Source organism: Aphelocoma coerulescens (genome assembly GCF_041296385.1).
Source record: "Aphelocoma coerulescens isolate FSJ_1873_10779 chromosome Z unlocalized genomic scaffold, UR_Acoe_1.0 ChrZ, whole genome shotgun sequence".
NCBI lineage: Eukaryota > Metazoa > Chordata > Aves > Passeriformes > Corvidae > Aphelocoma > Aphelocoma coerulescens.
Window position 1 is genome coordinate 2,775,977 of NW_027184085.1, and position 21,321 is coordinate 2,797,297.

General features: G+C 41.3%; 1 protein-coding gene across 2 annotated transcripts in view; it reads right to left on the reverse strand.

Moving 5' to 3' along the window:
- Positions 1–1,097: 1,097 nt before the first annotated feature.
- The window catches only part of KATNAL2 (katanin catalytic subunit A1 like 2), a 29,149-nt gene continuing 8,925 nt past the window's right edge, over positions 1,098–21,321 (reverse strand). The window contains exons 4-16 of one of the 2 annotated variants that reach the window (XM_069001072.1): positions 21,067–21,106; positions 20,533–20,656; positions 19,453–19,548; positions 18,842–18,940; positions 17,979–18,056; positions 14,083–14,181; positions 13,465–13,528; positions 12,115–12,233; positions 9,924–10,015; positions 8,285–8,395; positions 2,712–2,874; positions 1,564–1,666; positions 1,098–1,240 (exon numbers count right to left, since the gene is read on the reverse strand). In XM_069001072.1, the coding sequence (XP_068857173.1) occupies positions 1,101–1,240; positions 1,564–1,666; positions 2,712–2,874; positions 8,285–8,395; positions 9,924–10,015; positions 12,115–12,233; positions 13,465–13,528; positions 14,083–14,181; positions 17,979–18,056; positions 18,842–18,940; positions 19,453–19,548; positions 20,533–20,656; positions 21,067–21,106 (1,328 nt within the window). In that variant the 3' untranslated portion in view covers positions 1,098–1,100. Of the gene's footprint in view, positions 1,241–1,563; positions 1,667–2,711; positions 2,875–8,284; positions 8,396–9,923; positions 10,016–12,114; positions 12,234–13,464; positions 13,529–14,082; positions 14,182–17,978; positions 18,057–18,841; positions 18,941–19,452; positions 19,549–20,532; positions 20,657–21,066; positions 21,110–21,321 lie in introns of both variants that reach the window. The other variant, XM_069001071.1, reaches the window with a different exon arrangement.

Consider the following 21,321-nt stretch of genomic DNA (forward strand, 5'->3'; position numbering starts at 1 on the left):
CCTGGGGTCAGTCAGGTGCAGGAGCTGGGTGATGTATCAGCAAAATCCTGTGAAGATACTTCCCTTGGAGACTTCCAATAATGTGTGACTGATGCTGGAAATAAAAGGGACCTTCAGTGCCCAGGCTCTGCTCCGGGGCCCAGCAGTGGCACCAGAGGAACAGGCAGGGCCTGAGCCCAGCAATTCCCCTGCACAGGAGGCAGAACTGCTGCCCTGGGCAGGGCCTGAGCCCTGGACAGAGACAGAGAGGATGTGGAGTCTCCTCCCTGGGGATATTCCAGAGCCCTCTGGACACAGTCCTGTGCCCTGTGCTCTGGGATGGCCCTGCTGGAGCAGGGAGGTGACACCAGATGTGATCCCCTGTGGTCCATTCCAGCCTTACCTATTCTGGCATTCTGTTTTATGGCTGGCTGCAAACCAGTGGGTTTCTAGTTGCAAACCAGTAAGTTTCTAGTTAATTACCCTAAATCTGTTGATTTTCTGCAGTTTTCCTCTAATTCCTTTTTTTCCCCACCTTGGAAATACCACAAACTAACAGGAAAATAACACACTTCAAGGCTTTGAACTCAACTGAAAACAGTGACAAACCAGCCAAATTTACATGTCCCTGCTAAGGTCCTGAATTTCACTGAAAACGCCTGTTTTGTATTTCATTAAGAAGGGTGCAGGTCTCTGCTGGTAAAGCTATGCTGACTGTGACCCTCTAGTAGAGTGTCAGAAATGAAGAATTACAATTATTTTCTATCTGCTTTTAAACTTTGCTCCAGTTCTACTCAAAATCTGTCATGAATAAAGACTGAGAAGCAATCAATCTTTTAAGTCTTTATATATAAAATTAAGGCTGGAGGCTTTGTTGCATAGGAGCTGCCATCACATGAATTCCAAGAAGAACACTTTTTGAATGGTCATTAATAAAGAATAACCACCACCCCTTGCACCCACCCTTGCATTTTGAAAGTAAAGATGACACTTGTCACTGCATTTTGTTCCTTGAAACAACATCACTTCCTTCCCCATCACCATTTGATCCTTTGGAGGCCACTTTGGATAGCAAAAGGCTTGGGAGGTTTTCGATTTTGGGGTTGGTTTGGTTTTTTCTGTCAGACTGACTCAAATTCTCTCTGCCAAGCCGTGTACTTCTGGCTTAGGTTCTTCACTGATGGCTTGGTGTGGGTGATCACATCCAGGAAATCGGCTGTTGTGATTGTATCCAGTTGGATCATGCACAAGTTACTGTTACCTGAAGAGAAGAGAATTAATAAATACTATTACCAAAATACACTCTTTTATGTCCTTGCCTAATCCAACACTTAATATAGGAAAACAACAGAATAAATGTAGTGAGATAAATTAAAAATTGTATTTATGCTGGGAGCACAGATGATGACAGCTTTAAAAGAAGCCCCGATTTTTAGAAATTTAGAGGGTTAGAAACTGTACAGTTTACGACTTTTCCAGGCAGATATCAGAGCTCCACCTGCTGGAGTTAAAATGATCGTTCCCAGAGTTACAGCAGGCGATCAGCATTTCCCAGGCCGGATTCTCTGCTCAGAGCTGAGGTACCTGGCTGATGATTTTCAAGAGCATCGAAGATTTTCCTCACTGGTCTCATGGCTGCCTCCTTGCACACGAGTTTTATGTCTGAGCCAGAGTATCCATTCGTTTCCTGTGACAGAATCAGAATGATACATGAATTACAATCAATCAGACCGAAATGGAATTTACAGGTATATTGTATATATATTGTATATGTATTTTTATATATATTTGTGAGGTCTGTTGTCTGAAATATACATTTATATACACACAGACACACACACATGAATCTATTTTTATGTGTATCCTCCCCTCAGAATGATGTACCTCATTATTCTTTTGAATGCCTACAATACACTGTAGGACCAAGGAAAATACTGGGCATTTTCTTTCTAAATGTCAGTTTTCTGTAGGTCAAATAAAGACTTTCTGGAGGTCAAATCAGACTTTCTGAGTCCATCCTCAACTTCCTTGTTAATGAAATAACTGTATTTCCTTATTCACACTTATGAACCCAGAAATGAGCAGTATTGTCTCTGTAAACAGATGTAAAAAATCTCAGCTGGGTAAACTAAAATATTTAGGGGCTGAGGCAACCTGGGCTAATTGAAGGTGCTCCTGCTTACAGCTGGAGGTTGGAACAAGATGATTTTTGAAGTCCCTTGCAACCCAAACCATTAAAGGATTCTGTTTCCAAAGAATTCAGGATGTGACAAAGGGCTAAACGAAGGAAGCCTGGGTATCTAGTCAATCTCTTCACTGTCAGATGTTCTTCTCTGCCGCAGCAGCGGAGCTGTGGCAAACCTTCCCTACACAATTAACTGTTCATTACCCTCATGAATTGGAGTGCTCCCAGCTTGGTGAGAACAGTGATAAAATCTGCTGTTGCTGGAAGTTTCCCTGTATTTAAGGCTGAAAAGCTGGCCCAGCTGAGAGAACCAGGACACACCATTTTGCAGGCAGAGCTGCGTGAAGCCGGCGATTTCCACGTGCCTGTGCCATGCTCAGCCCCGTGTCCCACCAGTGTCCCTCTGGCAGGAGCCAGGGGAGCTGAGGCGCTTGCCCAGCCGTGTGTGTGGCAGTGGCAGCACCCTGAGGTGCTGTCCCAGCCCTCGGTCAGTGCTGTGGCCCAGGAACAGCTGCAGCACCGCTGTCCCCGCCGCCGTGCCGCCCACCTGGCTCAGCAGGCTGTAGTCCAGATCCGTCCTCAGCTTCACCCCGCCGCTGTTGCTCAGAGGGGGCAGCCAGTGCTGGATCATCACTCGCCGTGCCTCTTCACTGGGCAGGTCAACCAGAATCCTCTTCTCCAGCCGCCGCAGCATGGCAGAGTCTAGCTCCCTGCAAGCAGAGGAGGAGAGTGTCTCAGCGCGTCTCGGAGTGGAGACGTGGCTTTGACAGCAAGATCCTCGCCTGTAGCTGTGCCAAAAAACAAAAAGGGTTAAATATCCAGTGTATTCCTGTTCAGTGATATGCTGGCTTGTGACACTGAGGCTAACAAAAACAACCAGAAGTTGCAGTTTCCATCCCTCACCCTGGTACTCAACTGCAGCATGTCTCATCAGCAACAACCTCTCCCCTTCCCCCTGTGCTATTAAGGAGTCACTACAAATTGCCTGTCTGGGGCACTCTGAGGACTAATTAATTGCTACTTAATAAGGGATGCTCAGTAGGTGTAAAATCCAGACTGAAGGTCTTGGATGTGAGGCCATGTATTATGGCAGAACAGGACGCTGAACTGAGATTGCACCTGCGATACAAATTATAAATAATACAGCCACAAAGGACATTATCCTTATAAAAAGGATCATGTGAAGGGTGAACAGGCTGGATAAATGCATCAGTGAACAAAACCCTTGATTCTGTCAATGTCAACGCTGGTTATGATCTTTTGTCTAAAAAACGGTAAGAAAAAGGTCCTCTACCAATCTTTCTTTACTGGCCCCACTCAGTCACAGACTCCTTATTCCAGTTTAAAATATTATTTAGTCCTCATACCTGGAAAGAAACTCTCACCTAGGAGAAACCCACTTCAAAGCTTCTTGTGCAGGCAGAAGAACAGAAGCCCTAAGCACTGTTTCCACCTGTGCTGGCTGAGCACAAGGAGTCAGCTGCTGGAGGGTTCTATCAACCTGGGACTGCAGAGACACTTAGATAAACCTGCCCCTATCTTTCCCAATTCCCTGGGTGAAATATTTTTCCCAGAAAAGTCAACATTAAAGCAACAAATAGACTTGCTTGTATGAAACCCCCTTTAGTTTACAGGGAGTTCAAAGCCAGCTCAAGATGGATTTGTAGCACAACACCAGAGCTGAACTTTGGTGACTTTTCCTTATTTTTTTAATACCAAATGCTTTCTATGGCATAGCAGATGATAAAAAAAAAAAAACCAAAAATGGGCTCCCAAACCCTTATACAGGTGCCTGCCAGACCTCAGCATGCCTGGCTGTCAGCTCAGCAGGAACAGAAATGTCCCTCTCCCCAGAAAAAATATCTTGGCTTGGGAAACCTTGTTCCACATGCACTAATCCAAGCAATGAACACAAAAATCAGAAAACCAGGAATCCAGAGGACAACAGGAATGCACTCAGATGCATCCTTGTGCTTCTTAGCAAGGCCTCAGAAGTAAATACCAGAATTTGTTAATCAACAGCTGTCGCTATATTGATATTATTATTGTTGATATTTTTTGGCTGTTTCAGGTGCTGTCCAGTGTTAAGTGCAACACCTCTTGCACAGGGTCCCGCCCAGAACAGACAAAGAACCACATCAGTCTCCTTTCACCTTCCAAATGTATTTTTCAGCTCAAGTTCTTAAAATTGCCTTGCTTGGCTGGAAAGAATTACTCTGGCTGACAACACTTTGCTGTTATTTACCCATATTAATACCCATATTAACATCATCTGTGTAAAGAGGGTAGAAGTTCTCAGGGTCTTAGAGGTGCCCACACAGGTACTCTAAAAAACCTTTGCAGAAGGACAAGCACAGCCAGTCTCTGCAAATAGCCTGGAAATCCTCCAAATGATGACATTTTCCATCACTCCTTCTGCTTCAGGTCCCAAGGTCACAGTTTGATAAGCCTCCTTAGCCATGTTCTGTGAGTAAGTCTCCAAAGAAGTCTCTCTGCTCTGCCCAGAGAAGCCCTGCCACAGTTGCTCTGTGGCTGCACCATACCTGAAGTGTTCAAGAACAGGTTGCTTGAACAACCTGGTCTAGTGAAAGGTGTCCCTGCCCGTGGCAGGAGAGTGCAACTAGATGTGCTCTAAAGTCCCTGCCAACCCAAACCATTCCCTGATTCTGTGATTCTATGATTCTGTTTATCCAGAAGGTTACAGTGACCTGCTGGCTGAAGAGGGAAATACAGAAACAATGTTTTTGTTATCTGAAGTGTTTAGGTTGTTTGCTGAATTGTTTTTTGTCAGTGATCAAATGCAAGGCTAAGTGACATTAACCAGAGCAGAATACAAAGCCCTGAGCCAACCTAAATATTCTCTGAAACAATAGCCAATGGGAGTACTGAGAGATGCTCATGAAAAGATAAACAAAGCTCTACAGATCCATAAGATGGGTGAATTTTTGTAATCAACGTTAGGAGGCATCACAGAATCACAGAATGGTTTGGGTTGGAAGGTAAGAATCTATTGGCCTGCACCAAAACTTCACCCACCCTGAGGGTAAGGATGAGAAGAAAACAGCACTACAATGAAAACTGAATTAAATATCCTGATACATTAAGAAACATTCACTACATGATTAAGGATCTCTTTATTCCTTCACTAACGAGGCCATTATTTTATTTAATTACATTCAGTCATTTCAACAAGTAATTTGTCTAGAAACATCTTGCAGATGAGCAGCAGGAAGCAGCGCTGGGCAACAAGCACAGGCTGAAGAGGAAGATCAATAGCTGCAGTGGAGCTTAGGACAGCGTAAAGAGCTTTGTTTAGGCTTCTTTTCATTCTTCTAAAAGCAGCTTGGTACTATTTTTTTTTCCCTGATCAATAAATATCCATGTTAAACAAATCTCTTGAAATCCAGCTTAACAACAAATGTTTGCAAGAGCACAGGGCTGTGCTGTGAAGCCCCAACTTAGGTAGCAGTAGGTATTTTGAAATTTTGTTATGAAATATTCCTGTGGAGATGAAGTCTGGGTCTGACAGTGGGGCTAAATGTCACCTAATGCTCATAAAAATAATCTGTAAATATATAGTTGGGATCCTAAAAGAGGTTCAAAACCTGCTGACCTGTCTGGAGGCAGACAATCCCAAACTCCTCGAGGCTGGAGAACCTCAATGACGTGAAAGCTCAGACTTTTCCCTCAAACATCTTTCTAAGCATTTGCTCAGCCACTTCTCAGAGCATTTTCTCTGTGGTAGGTACATTTCTGCCAGACACTCTAGTCAGTACACTCATGGGTTAGGTTTGCTTAAGAAAGAGCAAAATCCAACCTGCCCACAAGAAGGAAAGTCCAAAAGGAAGCTCTAAAGTCTCAGATATAAAACTCAGAAGTGAACACCTCAGCTGCCACCCTGGTCCCAACACAGACTGACAGCTTTGTTTCAGGGCAGGTCCCTCAAAACAGAAACCTTGTCATGGTGCATCAACCTTAAAAAAAGGGCTGTCATTTCTGATGTTTCAAAGAAGCAATTTTGCAGAAATTAGAACTTCACTATTACAAAATGATCAAAAATCAAATATGTAAAATATTCAAAACTGAATTCTGTATATTTTACACAACTTCCCAGAAACCTTACTGATTGTGTAAGGCAGACACAGGATAACAAAACACATGCAGAAATCTCTCTGCATGGATAATTATCTCACAGAACAATTTAAGACACCACAGAAAGGTGCAATGCACTGCGCAGAGCTTCTTCTTCTTCTCAAAGGGCAATGATGTTGCAATGACATAAACATTTACAGTGTATTACTAACAAAGAGAAAAATGTATTAATACTGTATTAATTCTCTTTCAAACTTAACTGTCCACACAGAGAGCAGTTACCTTTTTCAGCATTTTCTTACACAACTGGAACATAATTAAATTGAATTCAGAGCAGTTCCTTTTATATAGATACTGTACCAAAATGGGGTGGATTTTGCACTGATTTAAATTCATGAGTTTGTCCAAGACATAAATTCCCCCAAACCAACATAGAAACTTTGCTATTATGGTTATAAAAAAAAGCCCGTGGTGGCTCTGTACTCACACTTTTGGCCCAGGGCAGGGACCAGCCTAATTTGTACAGCTAACTTCTACACAAATTCTAGGTGTTCACACAGCCATTCTCTCAGTTAAAAAGCCTGGAAGCCCTGCACAAGACAAGCTGGGCTTACCTGCCACATGGGACTGATTGAAAATACTACCTTTGAGCCTCAGTTCCCAGGCAAAAACTCCACTTCTGTTGTTTAATTCTATCTACCTGCTCCCTGGACCTTTTTATCCAGGCCTGCCAAGGAGAGGATCAGCTGACAAGAGGAATAAACATTACCACAGACTTTGTGAGAGAACATTTGGTGATATGCACAAATGTGCATTTGTATGTTCAAAATAACATATGCTCTAGGACTTTAGACGTTTTTATAAGTAGTTAAAAGGAAGCAGCTGTGGTTACACACCCAGTGGCATTCAGACTCAGACACTCCCAACAGCCTGCTGATCACAACCCAGAGCCCTCCAGTCACACAGAGCGACTTTTCCAACATTTGTCCCCATGGCAACTTTGTAAGATTCAGCCAAAAATCACTGATCTTGAAAAACAATCCATGAATGAAGCCTGTGGTTCTGTGGGTGCAGAGCCCTCTCTGACTCCCAGCTGGTTTTGGGTGCCCTGCTCTGTGGCTGTCACACTGCAGAGCTGGGCAAGCGTCACCTCACTAAACGAAGCACCTTCAAGTCAAATTTCAAATTTTGCTACTTGAAATGCTGCTGAAATTCTGCTCACACAAGGTCACTCCTGGGAACACCTCCCACTGGGCTCCAGCAAACGACTCCCAGACCATGGCTTGAAGTTCCCTGGAAACAGGACTGCTGTCTTCTGCTTTTCTGACTCCAAGCTTGTGCTCCTCTACATGTGAGAGGGGAATAGACACACTTAGGTCCATGTGCCTTTAGGAACAGGGGTATCCAGAAAGATCTCAGTGCTATGAGGATCAGCAACTCCTCTCCTGAGCATCCACAGCTGTTACACTACAAATGTTACTTCCCTTCTTCATCCTCTCCAGCTTGCCCTGTTCCCAATACATTGGAACTTGCCCTGCCCAGTTTGAGAACCAACATGATGAAATTCCCCAGTTCCAATTTTAAATTGTTTTTCCTTCTATACTAAATTGTGTTAAAGAAACTGAAGAATTTCATCCGTCACTTTTCAGAGTCACATTTGATACCAGTAAAATCCAACATTCCTATTTATGGAGTATCTTTCTAAGCGCCAGATGTTTTAAGCACCTTACAGTTCCAGGCTGAAAACCCTTCTTAGCTTAAACATAGTAAATAACTTGCCTATAAAGTCAAATACTCCATTTTAAATATTAGCAGCTGGTACAACCAGCATATGTTGACTTTATTATGGATTATTCTCATGTGACACAAATAGCAAGAATTGAAGAGTTTAAAGTAAAAGCTCCAAATTAATCTTTAAATGCTTTAACCAAATATCAAGGCTTTTTCTGCAGAAGTCTAAATAAAATCTTTATCTGTGCTTAGAAGCTCATGAAAATGTATTCAAAATGTACTCTCTGGATCTCTTACCATGGCAGATTGGAAGCTGCTAAAACAAATACAAGATCATCAGATTGGGCCAAGCCATCCATCTGCACCAGTAATTCTGTTTTCATCCGCCGACTTCCTTCATGTTCACCACTACCAAGATTCAGAGAAATATTATTTGCTCAGTGCATTAAAGTAATCATCTTTATTTATACAGCGTCATTCACAGCAACTGAGCCCTTGTCACAGTTTTGCCCCAGTTCAAAGCATGATTAAGCTCCATTAGCTAACATCTAAGTATTAAAATCAAGCTTTCTAATGATTACTTAAATTGACTCTTTTCAGTGCATTAAAGTGAGGAGAATTCATTATCACTGGATCCAAAGAAAATATTTATTTTTATTTTTTTCTTCATGTTAATCTCCATGCAAGACCAACATTTACTGTAAAAGAGCTAAGGCTCCAATTGATTGATTGATTGATCTATAGTAGGGAATTCTTAAAATGTGATAGTTGCCATTAAATAACTTGTACACCTACCTCTTCAGGGTAGCATTTTTCTGTGAGTTAATGTGAAGTGGCCACAAGAAGATAAACCTACTACTGAATTCAACATTTTGCAAAATGTTCTATCAAAAGAAACAGAAAAATATGCCATACTGATACAAGTTTAGAAATGGGGCAGAGACGACACAGAATCCTTCTTCAAGAAAGGAGAACTTAAGCAAAGTGCTAAGAATTCTGGCCCTGATACAGGTAATCTGTTTTGCAGAAAACCAGCTGGAACTCTTGGTTCCAGATGTGAAGCTCTTGGAAACTCCTGGATCAAACCCAGGAAAAACATCAGGACCTTAGATAGTAAGGGCTGAATTTCAGGTTTAATGACTTATTTCTGCAAAGGCATTCAAACATCAATGCCAAGTCAGTATTTAATAAGTACATGTAAAAATAAGTACAACATCTAGGATAAAAATCCTTATTAGAATATATAACCCAGTAATGTTAATGAGAGCTTTTAAAAGTACACATGAAGGAGAAATTTGGCACATTATTTGCATCTATTAAGTGAGAATGACTACAAGTAGTATCTTTACAATAGGGCATATTCTATTTATAAGCAGTAGGCATATAATATAAACATACAATACAATATAAATAAAGTGATCATGTAATTCACTGCATGTAAAATCCACTGTAATGGGTTCCTAATGGTTATAACAATATTTTTATATTTATCCTGCTTCTTTCCCATCCCAAATCTTCTAAATGTGTTTTTAACTAAAAACTGTCTACATCTTGGATGAAAGTAACAACATCCTCCCACTCCTGCAATGGGAAGCCCTGACAATGCCACCAAAATCTGTCACCAACGAAAATGCCAGTCCACTGTGTACCCTCCCTATTACTCTGCTATGCCTATGTTCAAAGTGTCACAAAATAAGCTGCTTCTAACTTACCTCTAACAATTCACCTGTTGTTTCCCCCCCACCACTGCCTTTATTTCCATTTCAAATCCCGTTAAAGCACAGCACAACTGGTTGTAAACTCCTGCCCCTCCCTCCTTCTTGTTGCCCCTGCAGCCCCTTGCTAATCCTCACACAACCTGTCTTGCTTCTCTGCTGTGACTGATACAACCACTACACCTCTCTCTTTTAATCCCCAAAGTGGTCCCACCAGTTACCCAGGAGCAGTGCCTCTTTGACTCATAACTGACTCCAGCTCATCCAAGAAAATTGTGGAAGGAGCATGGTACCGGGCGAGCTCAAACAACACCTGTTTGGAGAGAAGAGTAAATGTGAAAGAGAAACTAACACAAGAAAACACCAAAGGCCACTGGCATGGAAGAAGATAAATTAACAGCACCCACATCCCAAAGGATATCTGCTGGCAAAAGGCTCTGAGTAGGCTGAGGTTCCCTGAGTCCTCTCAGATTCTGAGAGGTTTGTAAAGGAGATATAAAGAACACAGCCTTGTAATCCTGTCTTTATGTGTAAATCTTTCTGTCTAAATCCTATCAGAGTCCTCTGAAAATAATGGGATAGAAGAAAATGATCCAACAGAGGATTCAGGGAACTCCTAAATTGTTATTGAGACTAAACATGTGCCTTTTGTTGTTGCTCCATTTGTACGTTTTTTTAAAATAAAGATTTGAGGAAAAAAAATTTCAGGTCAGCTGAAGCATAATGAAAGAAAAAGGACTGATTCTTTTGATAAGAATCAAACACTCATTTTTTTTCCTGAACAAAACAAATATAAATTGCTTGAACAATCAAGATTTTTAAAAATGGACTATTAAGCTGAAACATAAAATGTGGATCTGCTCTTTGGAGAACAAAGTTTCATCTAATTTTCTGTAGACATGGAGAGGCCTGTGTTAGGAGTAAGAACACACTGTCAGTTCTTCTTCAGTAAAATGCTTTTTGGCTTTTTAGGTAAGTATCACTAACAATATATATTAGTCCATCACTTTTAAATCTGAATACTTAAAAAAATACAATTTTAAAAGATACGTATTGTTTTCTTCACTGTAAGCATGAAACACAGGGTTTAAATTATGTGCCCAGACTAACAAGTAGACCATGACCAGTATACAATTTTACTAGAAATATAATATATAACATATAATACATAAAATATATAAAATCACACAAATACAGTGTAGAACTGAGGAAAACAGGATGAGTGGATATGCTCCCAAATGACCACAAACCCCATATATCCTTCCCCCAACTTCAGAAAACTCCTTTGCCAGCCTCATGTGATTTTAGGATATAAATTCACACAATACTTTTCTTAGAGCTCTCCCAATCCACAATCTTACTTCATTTTTTGATTCTGCCATTAGTTTAATTAAGGGCAAAATGCCACAAATTCAGTATCAATGCAAATGTTGTGGCATGTTCAAAAACCATTTGGATGATGGTGGCAGAAACCAGACTGTCCCCACATACTCCTGCCAGAAAAGAAAATTCCAGGAAGCTAATGAGGACAGATGTCAAGAGCATCAGTAAAAGAGGGAGGCAATGTCAGAAGAAAAATGTGCTATTTTAAAGGACAAAGGAGGCAGGACTAGTGAGTGTGCTGTAGCCATTGCCTACATTTCAAGAGAGAATAATAATGCCTGGAATGCCATTTGCAGAGAACAGTTTGCTGTGGTTGTTTCCAAGAGCTCTGCATTTACTTAAAGTGCAGCTCAAGAGATGAGGGTAAGGCAGGCTAAGGGCTTGTGGATTTCCACTGAGCTGGTAGATATTATGGAGAGATTCAGATGGGTAAGGATGTTACACCTGAACCCCTGAATATTTTTGTACCACAGCTGAGCCATGCACACTTCTCGCTAGGGTATATACAAAAATGGATTTACCCATTTACCACCAAACTACCTTCCTTGAAACAACATTACATCTGCACTTGACTGGAAGATCTTTGTGACTGGGAGTTCTTTGCCCATTTTGTGCCATGAAGAACAATAGAGATTTGGGAATCTAAATAACATTTTGCAGGGCGCCTAGGAGCCAACCCCTGCAAAATGGATGTGAAGTGCTCTGAATGGGTCACTAAGCACACACTAAGTTGGAACTCTGACTGTCTGACTCCTAATCAGGCACTCAAAGATCTCTGCTGCCTTCAGAACATCTGCTCCATCTTACATTACAGAACTGAAGTCCCACAGCAAGAATCCATTATGAGACTTCTGCAGAAGTGATATTATTCCTGCTTTCAGAACTAGGTATAAACAAAGTCATGTTCTGTCTAAATCAGGAAAGATTATGAGTATCAGAGGAACACTTGTTTCCAGTTCTGTGCTGAACCCCAGTTCTTTAAGTGGGAACATGATGTTAAAATATAATGAATGAGAGAATAATTCTTACCCGGACAAGTTTTTCTGAGTCACCCCTCCATTTGCTGACAATGGTGGATGCTGATATGTTGAAAAAGGTTGTATTGCATTCTGTGGCAACAGCCTTAGCAAGCAGAGTTTTTCCAGTACCTACAAACAACAGTGTTTGAGAAGTTCACTCTCCAAAGGAATACAATGCAAACATTTGAATAAATTCCCCTCATTTTGCTACCAGTCAGGAAAAAACAGTAAAAACCACATAGAATGGTTTGGGTTCAAAGGGACCTTTAAACGACATTGAGTCCAACACCCTGCCATGGGCAGGGACATCTTCCACTATCCCACATTGCTCAGAGCCCTGTCCAACCTGTCCTTGGACACTGCCAGGGATCCAGGGGCAGCCACAGCTGCTCTGGGCACCCTGTGCCAGGGCCTCCCCACCCTCACAGACAGCAATTCCTTCCCAATATCCCATCTGTCCCTGCCCTCTGGCACTGGGAAGCCATTCCCTGTGTCCTGTCCCTCCATGCCTTGTCCCCAGTCCCTCTGCAGCTCTCCTGGAGCCCCTTTAGGCCCTGCCAGGGGCTCTGAGCTCTCCCTGGAGCCTTCTCTTGTGCAGCTGAGCACCCCCAGCTGTCCCAGGCTGGCTGCAGAGCAGAGGGGCTCCAGCCCTCGGAATATATTGTGGCCCTTTCAGGATTGTCTGGAGAAACTGAGGTAATACAGAACTGCAAATTGCATTCTCCAAATCGTGAAGTAGTGCATGCTGAAGTGGTCAGATGCCTTCTGTGGCAGGAACATCTAAACATTCAAAGGAACAAAAGGAACACTGCAGAGACATGCTTTGCAACTTGACTCGGGTGGTTCTTGTGCCCTCTGTCCCCTTCCAGCCACACCTCCGTGTCGAAGTGGGGCAGAAGGAGCAGGGAAGCTGCACAGGAAAACACCCAGCTGGCAGAAGGCAAAGCTTCCATCCCATTCCCAAAACAACCCCTAAAAGCAGAAGAAAGGAAGGACATTTTTCACTATGGAGGTAAGCCCATGGCAGATTTATTGACGTATCATAGGATTAGGCTCATGCCAAACTTGATTAAAATGGTCCAAGCTGAGTGAAAACAAAGATCTGAGTTTTCACTCCCCTGAATTGTTAGTGTAAGTACTGTGTCTGGAAGATTTGAGTATAAAAATAGCCAAAGCTCAGGACAAGGGCCAGGTTTGAGTGTCAGAGATGGACATAACCATCCAACAGTCTCTCCTTTTAATTTATGTACAGAACACGTCCTTTTTTTTCAATCTGATCTAATTAACAGCAATGATTTATCCGTGGGACAAAACAAGAAGCAGTGACAAACACAAAGATGTGGTAAAAAGCCCTCCATACCTGGTGGTCCATACAGCAATAAACCTTTCCAAGGGGACAGAATGCCAGTAAACAGCTCTGGATACTGTAGAAACAGAAAAGTAATTCAGGGATTAAAAATGTATCATCTAAACAAACTGCAAGGATTGCACCTTCACTGCTCCTACCACATTCAAGAAACATAAGAAATTTGAAGAGAGGCATAAAACTGCACCAAAACAATGTGACAGTACAATCTGAGTACTGAGATAAAACACTATTTAACATTTGAAATCTGTTTTCAGTGGTTTTTCTTTTTTTTTCAAATGCAATTGATGTGATATTCTCTTCTGTAAGTCATTTTTCATGGAATTATTGTAGGACAAATCCAGCACTCCTTACAATGCCAAAGGTGCCAAAGAATTGTACCTAACTCTTACAATTTTAATAGTGAAAGGTAATTTTCCTATAGGAGAATGCATGTGCTGTTCCAGATGGAACAGGAATAGTTCTGACAGGGAACAGGAACACCAACAGTTCTAACATGAGTGGCCTAAAAAAGCACAGAAATAGTGAGAACTCTTAAAACACCACTGTAATTACAAGGAAACAAGCTAGCAAGCCCAGCACGGGGTTTCTCAAGCCTATGTAGCACCTTACCTTTATGGGGTAAACAACTGCTTCCTTGACCAGCCTTTTAGCTGCATCCAGTCCTATAATATCATCCCACTTCACGTTCGGCTTATGGAGATAAATGTCCTGCAACACACATCACATCTTGTTAGTAAAACTCCTTCTGCACTAGGATAATGACCTCTGGCAAAGTAAAAGGATCGACTCAGCGATAAAATAAGAGTGCTGTTAAGTGATACAGGCTGTATTATTTAACCCTAGCTACCAGGGATCTCCCAGGAGGGAGGCATACACAGCAATCATTTCCCCTCCACTTCCCCTCCAGGCCCCAGTTTCCCTGATGTATTCCTGCAAAATGTACATGCTGAGCTCAGCATATAAAAATATATGATAATATAACATAAATGTGTATCTTCCTCAGATCTGTTTTCTGTGAGTTCGATTTAGTAACCAACAAACATATCAAGAACGATCGTGATATGAAGGTTTGCCAACCCTAATATTTTGTATCTATTGCTGCAAGTACTGGATGTTTAAAAAAAGAAGTAAAAGCAATAGTAGTTGACGTGTTGGTTCAAGCTTACACCCATCCATGGACTTCAATGATTCAAATTACATCTTAGTCTTTGAGTTGAAACACCTTTTGACATTCAGTCTTCAGTGAATTTCTCTTTCCTCTTTTTTAAACATGTTTATTCTGTAGTCACAAGTTCCACAGCTCCCTCATGTGCAACATGAAAATACTTTGGTTTTTTTTAAACTTGATGCTCAGTAACTTTATGGCTGCACCTACCACTTATGTTATTACCTATTATAATGTTATTACCTATTACTTATATTATTACTTGTGTTGTAAGTAACAGTGAAAAATTGCTATTTACTGCACACTATGCAAGATTTTACATGCTGCAAGAAAATCTGTGAGAAACTGCAACAGGAAGAAACTTTTCCCCTAAGCACCTATCAAACAATAGACAGTAATTAGTCTATGCCCTGAAGCACTCACTAAATTAATTTCATTTAATTCATCAAACTTTGCAAATCTTCTATGAATTTTTCCATTTGCCTTCATAATATTTTGTGGCTTTGTGTTCCAGGGGCTAATTGTTCTGCAAAAAATATCATATCCTCAGTACAAATAATCAGGATAAATTCTGCTCTCAAACAAAAATAGTCCACATAGACTGAAGAAAAATTATGTGGCTGTATCCAAGGGGGAAAGATGATTTAATACAATTAGAAAAAATTATTTATATAGAGTAGATTACACTTTCCCTTTCTATTAACAGTGAATTAAGATGAACCAGATTTCTGCTATTAAGTAGAGACTTCCATAGTTGTTTCCAAATTAAATTAGATTGTGTTATGAAATAGATATCACATGCTATTTATTTTTATTGATTTATACAGTGTTGATTACCATAGCAACTAGGAACATACCATAATGGAGCACAATTCAAAAAACATACCATAACAAAGGGAAAGCAATTTTTTATTGCTTTTTTGGTTAGTGTAGCAGCAAGAACAACATTATTTTAAAGGTCTGCCATAAATTAAAGACCAGACAGGAATTGAAACAGATGAGAATTTTCTTACTTTAAGGCTGGAAATTTCCTAAGACATTTCTTAAGTTCTACTAAACAACAAATGCAAGACTTGCAGACCAAGAATTTGGGCCATACACAGCTATAAAAATCTGTAAGCAAAGTCTTCCAGGCTTTTTAGAAAGATGATTATAAGCAGGTTTACCCAAGGTGACACCACTTGTGAGGTTTATATCCAGAAAGTCATTACCAACACTGTGGTGCCATGAATCCTTTGGGATGAGTGACTCATCCACAGGGGGTGGATGCTAAGCATCTACCTGTGCTGTACCCACGGATCCCCAGCAGCCCAGAACCTCTTTGTTAGACTGCACCTCAACCCAGGAGTGAAACGAAATGCTGCTGACAATGCCGTGGTTCCCTCCAGGGGTCAAGCTGTACATCCTGGAAGAATCCCCAAGCCTGCCCTGGGATATGGTCTATCATTGATGCTGCTCCAGCAGTGCTGAGATGAGGGCACTGCTTGCAGAGCTTACAATTACAGCATCTCTCAACTGCACCACGTGAGAATGCACAGGGAGTGCAGATCCTGCAGGCAGCACAAAGCAACGCACAGGACAAGTATTAGGCCAGTGGCCCCTGGGCTGTCCCAGCCAGGGTGTGGCCACAGCCCCAGGGCAGGGCCCGTCCCCTGTGCCGGCACTGCTGAGGCACCTCCAGTGCTGGGGACAGCTCTGGGCCCCTCAGGACAAGAGAGACATTGAGGGGCTGGAGCGTGTCCAGGGCAGGGAACGGAGCTGGGAAGGGGCTGGAGCCCCAGGAGCGGCTGAGGGAGCTGGGAAAGGGGCTCAGGCTGGAGCAAAGGAGGCTCAGGGGGGACCTTGTGGCTCTGCACAAGTCCCTGACAGGAGGGGGCAGCCGGGGGGGTCGGGCTCTGCTCCCAGGGAACAGGGACAGGAGGAAAGGGAACGGCCTCAGGCTGGGCCAGGGGAGGCTCAGGGTGGACATCAGGAGCAATTTCTTCATGGAAATAGTTGTCAAGCCTTGGCACAGGCTACCTAGGGCAGTGGTAGAATCCTCATCCCTGGGGTTTAAATGCCATGTGGATGTGGCACTTGGGGACATGCATTAGTGGTGGCCTTGTCAGTGCAGGGGGAATGGTTTTTTTATAAATAAAGTATGTAATTCGTGCTATTATATATAAAACTAGAATGTAATCAGACCATGCAGAGACAAAGTTTCAAACCCCACCCCCCACCGGCTTGGCTGAGAGAAAAATTTCACAATACCAAAAAAAGTTCCTCACAATAAGTGAGGATTCGACCTAGGTGGGGTTGGATCTTATCACCGGGACATTTGCACTATGACGACTTGATTACCACCTTCTGGTATCTACATCTCATCTGGTTCCAGGAACCAGAGATGGCCCATCCATCAGCAGAAATGACCCACTCATCACCCAGGATGGACGATTCATCAGACCCAGGAAAGGCTTTGTGCAGCCCAACTCCGGGACAAGAAAACTTCATGAATACGAGAAGAATAGAATTAATTCGGACTTCACCCAAAAACTGTATAAGAAGGGACCAGCCAAAGCAGCAGCCGTGAACTTGGGATGTCTGGTGCGATAGAGATCAGATCTATGCGTGTTCACCCAGCTCCGACCCCGGGCTCGGTGCTGCTTTTCTCGATGGTGGCTTTTGAAACCGATATTTCGGTCGCATAATAAATGTCATTTCCTTATAAATTTTGATTGGGCAATTTTGTTTATCTCAGTTTGACCTGATGACCTTAGGTGGCTTTTCCAACCTAAATGATTCTCTGATTCTAAACCAAGCTGGAATATCAAGGTTTAATAATCATTTTTGGTAGATGTCACCTTGTAGATACATTCAGAATTCAGATACTGCTGTGATACTGGCACACCATCCACACTGACTACAGCCCTATGCCTTGAATGGAAACTTCAACCAAAGGGTGGAATCAAGGCTTCTCCCACCATCTGATCACAGATAGACAAAACATTAGATAATAGTTGGTATTAGCTAATATATTTAAATCTCTCTTTTCAGTAAAGTACTGTACATTTTTTGTAGCACTAAGAGCAAAGAGGAAAGCCATGACAGTCTCCACAGCATGATTAAATTACCTGTTCCTCAATAGAAAGGAATGGCCTTAATTATTTCCTCCCATTGTGTAGCAGCAAGAAACATCACTACATGTAAAGAAATTACTTGTTGGGGAGCTATGTGGAAAAAAAAATAACTTGCACATTCAGGAATAAGCACTATCAGTGACAGCAGAAAGAAACAAATAGCATTCCCAGATGACAAAGATAACCAACATCTCTCTACAAACAACATGGAGATCTGCTCTTACTTTGCTTACAACCATTGCAAGTTCCCTCATTTCACCAGTCATGCCAATGAAAGCACTAAGAGGTTTCAATAATCGTTCCTGAAAGATAAAAACATAAGTTTTTGTCAGACTGCAAGGATTTTTAGAAAACTATTAAATATTTTTTTAAAAACTGATACATCATAGTAATATCAACTTTTAAAGCTGCAGAAATACGGGTAATAATAAAGATTTTGAAGTAAACAATATTTGCAGTAAGTCATCTTTTCCTCTGACGGAATCTAACTTGAATCAACATTAAAATGATCAGCTTTCTTATTGCACTTATAGTCCTAAATATGCCCTACATAGATTAAGAGCAGGGAAAAATGTAACTGTAGGTCACAGATTTGTGACATTCTCTTTTTGGATAGTTTCTTCCAGTGCAGCAGTTGCCAGGCAGATGAGCACCACGTAAGCTGGATGCACTCTCTGAGAAGTTCTGGCTTGTGTCTGGAGCATTAACAGAGAATTTATCTCAACCATCTAAACTCTGGCGTTGTCTCAGCTGAGGCGAATGCTAGAGACATACTGATTTGAAAGGAACCGGAATTTCACCCCCAGAAGTTCTGCAGGTGTCTGCAATTATTTTTACTTTTTTTCATCATAAGGTATCCTTTTTATTTGTTGCCTGCTTTCATGATCAGAGTAAACAACTGTCATCAAATTAGACCACTATCAAGTGTGACTGTCCCTTCAAGGAGGAAATACACCTCTCAGAAATCTAAGCCCTTTTTTAGCACTTGGGAACAAAACCAACATTGTTGCAGTATTTGACTTTGTTCCTGGCTATGCAAAACTCAAGTTCATACTGACTGGATGGAAATATGAACAGAAACACTTACTGATGGATCTGGATCATAATTAAGGCTGTTCAAGGGAATTCCATCTGGTGACACTCTGACAGCATCCTGAATCATCTTGTGGAAGTCAATTATTTGGCCCTAAAGGAGAAAAAAATGCTACAGTAAACTTTACCACAATGGTACCACTACTCTTAAAAATACACTGGACCAAATTTTGCTTGCAATTACAGCAGTGTGTTTCCTTACTGCATATTCAGTCCTAATTATGGCAAAAATTGACACAAAACCCATAGTAGCAATGGGGACAGAACACACAACTCAGTCAATTCAACAATTTAACTGCAGAGCCTTTCATCACCTCATTCAGGAATTCAAAATTTATCTTCAACCATAGTTATTTACCACTGGGTTTTAAAAAAATAAATATTCCTCCCTGAGTATGTTTTAAATAGCATTTCATGCAAAAAGTGCGTCATATGCAAAGAATTATTACCCAAATTATAAAACTGACCCTTCAGCTGACTATACAGAAACATTTTATATAAAAATAGACAGAAACCCTACCATTTTATATTTTTGAAAACCTTTGTGGGTTTTTTTTTTCTACATTCATATTTCTCTGATAAACCACACACCAGGTTTCCACCAACCTTTCTTGGGTGAGAGCTGTCTACTCCAGTTTTGCTGATTCCTGAGATGCTTAAGCCAAAGTCAGATTGATCCAGAGTATCTGCACCATCACTATTCTAAAGAGAAATGCATTTTAAAACAGATGTGTTGCCAGGTAGACGAATTGAAGATATTACATTATAGGTATCATCCCATCTCTTCATACAAGCCCAGATGAAGTTCCAAGAGTAATACCGATCATTCAAACACCACTGTACATTTAGTTAGACTTCACCTGGCTGGTGACAGCAGTGAAAGCCATGGCTCTGGAGCTCAGCAGAGAAGTTATTCCATGTACAGAGCAGAAAACTGCATTTTACATAAGAAGCAATACTTATGAACAGTGGAAATGACAGGCCAAATACAAGGCACAGCATGTCAACTCAGAAATGAGGAGCTATTTTAGGATTATGTATTCACTTCACAGCAGTTATTGCTGTAAAATCCAAAAGGTAATGTTTTGGGGTATTTTTAGGGGTAACAACAGGTCAGAGATGAGCTCCTCTTGGTGCAGAATTATAGCCAAGCCCATAAAAAAATTCTGCAGTAGACCCAGTGCTTGCCCACCAACCAACCTGCTGTTCCTGCTTCATCCTCTGTAAAGGGATGATAATGAAGTAGATTTCACAGCAATCTTACCAAAATGAGACTCTCAGACATGAGCATTACAGAGCCAAATGACTCCCCCAGTCTCAAACAACTTATGCACTGTGAAGATGCTTACAACTGATACCAGGCTTTCTTCTTTACTTCTTTGTTTGGCTTTCTGGCACTAAAGGATGAATATATTGGTATTAATGGAAAAACCCTGATTGCTTTCAGTGTACATTGAATTATATGCCTCCTTTTCCTCTAATTTTTGCCTGTGACTGCCTCCCAGCTCACAGCCAGAAATCCTCTTGAAGTCTTGCACCCATAATCCTTAAGTGACATAATCAGTAAAACCCATTATTTGCACAAATATTAATCGTGTTACTCCCATCTCTTGCTGCCTATCGACTCCCCAGATAAAATCACATTAATTTCAACTGTACTGCTGCCAAGATAAAACTTGTTTAAACCTGTCTGGGGTTCCCCTTGGTGGAGGATTTAGGTTCCGTTGTACTCCCAGGTGAAGTTTTTGACACCGCTCGTTGCACTGTCTGTTGTTTGACCCTTGGTACATTCTGAGAAGAACTTGCTGTCCTAGAATTAAGAAAAACAATGCAAGACTTCCAAAATTTCTCCTTTTTTTTCAAAATACCAAAAGATTAAAAACCAGAGCTGTCAAATAAAGCACTTCTGGGCTAACTTTGCTTCCACTCAAGTTATGGCATTAATTTCAATCACAGCAGAGTTCAATGCTTGCTTTTTTCAAACACGGCCCCACCACTTTATCCACACTGCAGAAGCTCTGTAAATTGTCTGCTTCTCCATTTGAGAAATGAATCTCTAGTTTCCTCTAACACATACAGAAAAAATGCTCCACACAGTCAGAAGCATGGCTCTAGGCTTTGCTACTCCCCAGGTATTACAACATTATTTTAACCATTGTGCATATTGCTTTTACTGGGAAAATTTTTTGCCCATAAAAATAGCCCACACATTTCTCTTACCTTTTTGCTCTTCCCCCACTTCTCAGCTGTTGTTTATTTTCTGCTGTGGCAAAATTAATATTAAAATGGAAAATAATTAAGGATATAAAAAAGGGCAATTTGAACCTTTTTTTTTCCCCTTTAAAAATATTTTTAAGCACACATTAATGACCTTGGAAATAGTAACGCATAAACGGGAACAGTGTGAGTAAAAGCACTGCAAGCTTGCAAAAAACTTATTGAAAACAAACTGGTGTTGATGAGAGTAGTTTTGCT